The 3419-nt window shown below is 43.5% G+C and overlaps 1 protein-coding gene across 1 annotated transcript; it reads right to left on the bottom strand.

Annotated features, from left to right (window-relative positions):
• Positions 1 to 1774: 1774 nt before the first annotated feature.
• LOC310777408 (nuclear factor 7, brain-like) lies at positions 1775 to 3184 on the bottom strand (the record flags this gene model as incomplete). Its single annotated transcript, XM_083637738.1, has 1 exon — positions 1775 to 3184. The coding sequence occupies one exon, from the start codon at positions 3182 to 3184 to the stop codon at positions 1775 to 1777; it is 1410 nt and encodes a 469-aa protein (XP_083493864.1).
• Positions 3185 to 3419: the final 235 nt, after the last annotated feature.

The following is a 3419-nucleotide window of genomic DNA, read 5'->3' as shown; positions in this document are numbered from 1 at the left end:
TCCGACTGGTCATCAGATGTTGTGAATCATATGCAATGTTGTGAAGAACTTTTTTTATTCAATGATAACCAAAACACAGAAAGATTAATACTAACTAATCTAAACTAACTAACTTTAAGTTAATATTAACTTAAACATTAAAGCATTACAAAACATACCTATGGCATACAAGATTAAACTTTTCTCAAATGTACATCTTTACAAAGTACTTTCATGTATTAGTATGAAAATGAACTACTAGGCCTATTTAACAGTAGGCTACATGATAGAAAACTATACATTTTTGGGGGGATAACATTCACACTATTGGATTCAAATTTTGTGAGTGCCCCTAAATTAGAATAAAAGCGTCCATTAACACATTGACTGCCAGCCTTTTTTCAATGCTGTAGGTAGGTTCTGCCAGGGGGGTTTTTGAGGATTCTAGGCTCATTTTACAAGAGCCGAGGATTCTTTTCTGTTAGGACTTCGTGAACACCAATCATCTAAAAATAACTAATAGAATGTGTGCTTTCTCTGTCTAAAAGAGTTAGTTTGTAGAGTTAGTAGTTATGTAAGCATTAGCAGTTGAATACAGCATGGTTTCAGCGTCAGAAAAAATATTCAGAGATAAACGGCTTTTTGTGAAATTCGATAGAACAGTCACTTTAACCATTCATTTTTGGCATCAGTAAGACCTAAACAATAGTTTTGAACAGTAATTTCCTCCATAACAGCAGGAAACTTCCCTCTGCTTCCAACTCCTCCCTCCGTGGGCGTTCTTCTTGGCTGCAGCGCCGTGTCACAAGCACTTTCCTACCTGTGCAAATGCACTTTCTCATACTCTCGACCTCTCAAATAAATTTCTGAATAGAAATTAAATTACTCTAAATTAGAGCGAAAAAGAAACAAAAAAGAATGGGTTGAAAATCCCATTCTAAAAGCCTTTTATGGCTGTTTCCAATTTGGTGCTATTTTGCAAGGCAAAATGGCCTGCTGCACCACAAGCTTGTCACCAGTCTCACTGCTTTGCTGCTGCTGTGCGGCTGTGAGCCTGTCTGCGCGGCCGCTCTTTGAGGAAGTCTGGTTGGACTCGCTCGCTTCTTGGAGTTTTGGTTGAGAGCTTTGATAAAGCTTTTGCGATTCTGGTCATATTTATGCTGCGTGTTTCAAAGTGTGTTCCATCCGTAATATATTATGCAAATTTGCAATCCCGCACTGCCAGCAATCAGCGCGAAAACGAAAGCGTTTTCGCCAATCCATTTTCATGAGAATGGCTTCGTCACACTGCTTTTTGCTTGCCTTCCTCCTTCCTTGTCGCCACTTAGTGGGTCGGTGGAATGGGTTGTACACGTTGTACACGTCCAATACTTATATAAGAGATGTAAAAGGGTTAGATGCACATCCCACCGTCAAAAAAAAAAAATCGATTCTGACGACGTGTTAACACGTCGTTGGCAGTCAACAGCTGGATTCTGAAAACGTGTTAACACGTCGTTGGCAGTGAACGTGTTAATATATGCTTTACTTTCATTGACAAACTGTCTGTGCTTGTGGCAGTGATAAGGGGCTAAATAACAGGGATGCTTTCAAATCAATACGTAACTTGTTCCAAATGTGTGTTGCAAATACAGGAGTTACTTCGAATGCCATGCATTCTCACCCCTTTCTGTGATGTAATTACAGATTACCGCCACATGGCGGTGCTGCTGAATTACTTTAGCCCTATTATGAGACGGCTCAATGTGCAAGATCCCTGCAGCCTTCTCCCTTCCCCCCCTCTCTCTCTCTCTCTCTAACTGGGCTGTTCTGTCACAGAGACCTTCACTGGTATTACCTTCAGAGGAGTTCCATGAACCCCAGTGGTGAACAATGGAAACAGTCTGTCAGTGAAGGCGTGTGTGAAGGTGTGTATGTGTGTTTTAGTATCACGATCTGAGAATGACAGCTCTCCTCTGTTCCAGTCCAGACTCACGTGGACCCTCTGGAGCTCATTCATGGTGAGATCAGTGTTTGGACCCGATGGGGAGATTGCTCTGTATTTACCATCATAGAACCATATTCCCCATAATCCAGACCATAGGCCTCTCTTCCTGTGGACAGAGTCTGCTAACACACCCAGTCCCCATAATGGACTGTCTCCAACCTCAACATCCCAGCTGTGAGTTCCTGAGTTAAAGCCCTCAGAGGCCAGGACTGATATATCTCTGTCAAACCTCTCTGGATTGTCAGGAAGCTGCTGTGTCTCTCCCCATTGCACACTGGTCAGATCTTCGGACAGATTGAATGCTGGATGGGCAGTGTTTGGGTCCAGAATCACAGGAGTGTAGGATACCATCTCCTTCATCTTGTCCCAGACTGTGAAGCTCAGGTTGCCCAGATGTTTGGCCTTGTCTATCAGAGCTCCTGAGACCAGCTGTGGATCCTCCAGCAGGGGGCGCTGGACTCTTTCCACTGTAGCCTTGTAGTTCTGCAGGACAGAGACATTGTCAGCTCCCAGCTCCTTCTCTATAGCTTTGACTGTGTCTGAAAGAGCTGCTATCTCTCTGTTCAGACCCTCAATCTTCTCCTTCATCGTCTGACTCTTCTGCTCCTCTTCCTCCCTCAGTGCATTGATCCTGGCCTTCTCTTCCTCTTGTAGAAACCCTTGAAGGGACTGCTGAAGCTTCTTAAACTCCTCCTTAATCTGCTTCTCTGTATGTCGGGCCTGGACCTTAATGTGTGCTGCTGTTTGATCACAGTTTCCTTTAACTTCATTAAGCATCTTCAGTTTCTCCTTTAAAGTCTTCAGATATTCCTGGAGTTTATTCTTGTGATGCTGTGCAGCTCCATCAATGGATCTGATTGTGTGGTTGGTGTGTGTTTCTGAATCCAGACAGCGATGACACACAAACTGCTGATGGTCCAGACAGAAGAGCTTGAGTTTCTCAGAGTGCAAACTGCAGAGAGGCTCAGACTCTGCTGAAGCTCTCTGATCTCTCTCCAGTAAGAAGGCCTCACACATGTTCTTCAACACCAAGTTACACGGTGGTTTTCTCTGTGAAGATGTAGCCCTACAAACTGGACACTCACGCACGGGTTTCGTTGTCCACCATCTCTGCAGACAGGCTTTACAGAAGCTGTGGCTACATTTCAGGATGACAGGATCTTTAAAGATGTCACAGCAGACAGGACAGGTGAGATGCTCCTCTGATGTGGAAGGCATTTTCTCTCTGAGTGAAGCTGAAAACAAACCAGACAGAGATAAGATATGTTAACTCATTGGAGTACGGACGCTTCCAGTGCCAGAGTTTCAGAGCGTTTTCAGTGATTTCTCGAGGCCCACAGAATATTGTGTGATATTACTATGTAAACACCGAACACGCAAAAAGAACGATGAGACTCTCTTCTATCATCAGCAAAAACAGGTTTATTGATATCATTTTCCGTTCTTTAGTTAT

The sequence above is a fragment of the Poromitra crassiceps genome (genome assembly GCF_964638095.1).
Source record: "Poromitra crassiceps genome assembly, chromosome: 5".
NCBI classification, from domain to species: domain Eukaryota; kingdom Metazoa; phylum Chordata; class Actinopteri; order Beryciformes; family Melamphaidae; genus Poromitra; species Poromitra crassiceps.
The sequence above is the reverse complement of the archived record's forward strand: the minus strand, read 5'-3'. Positions and strand labels throughout refer to the sequence as shown.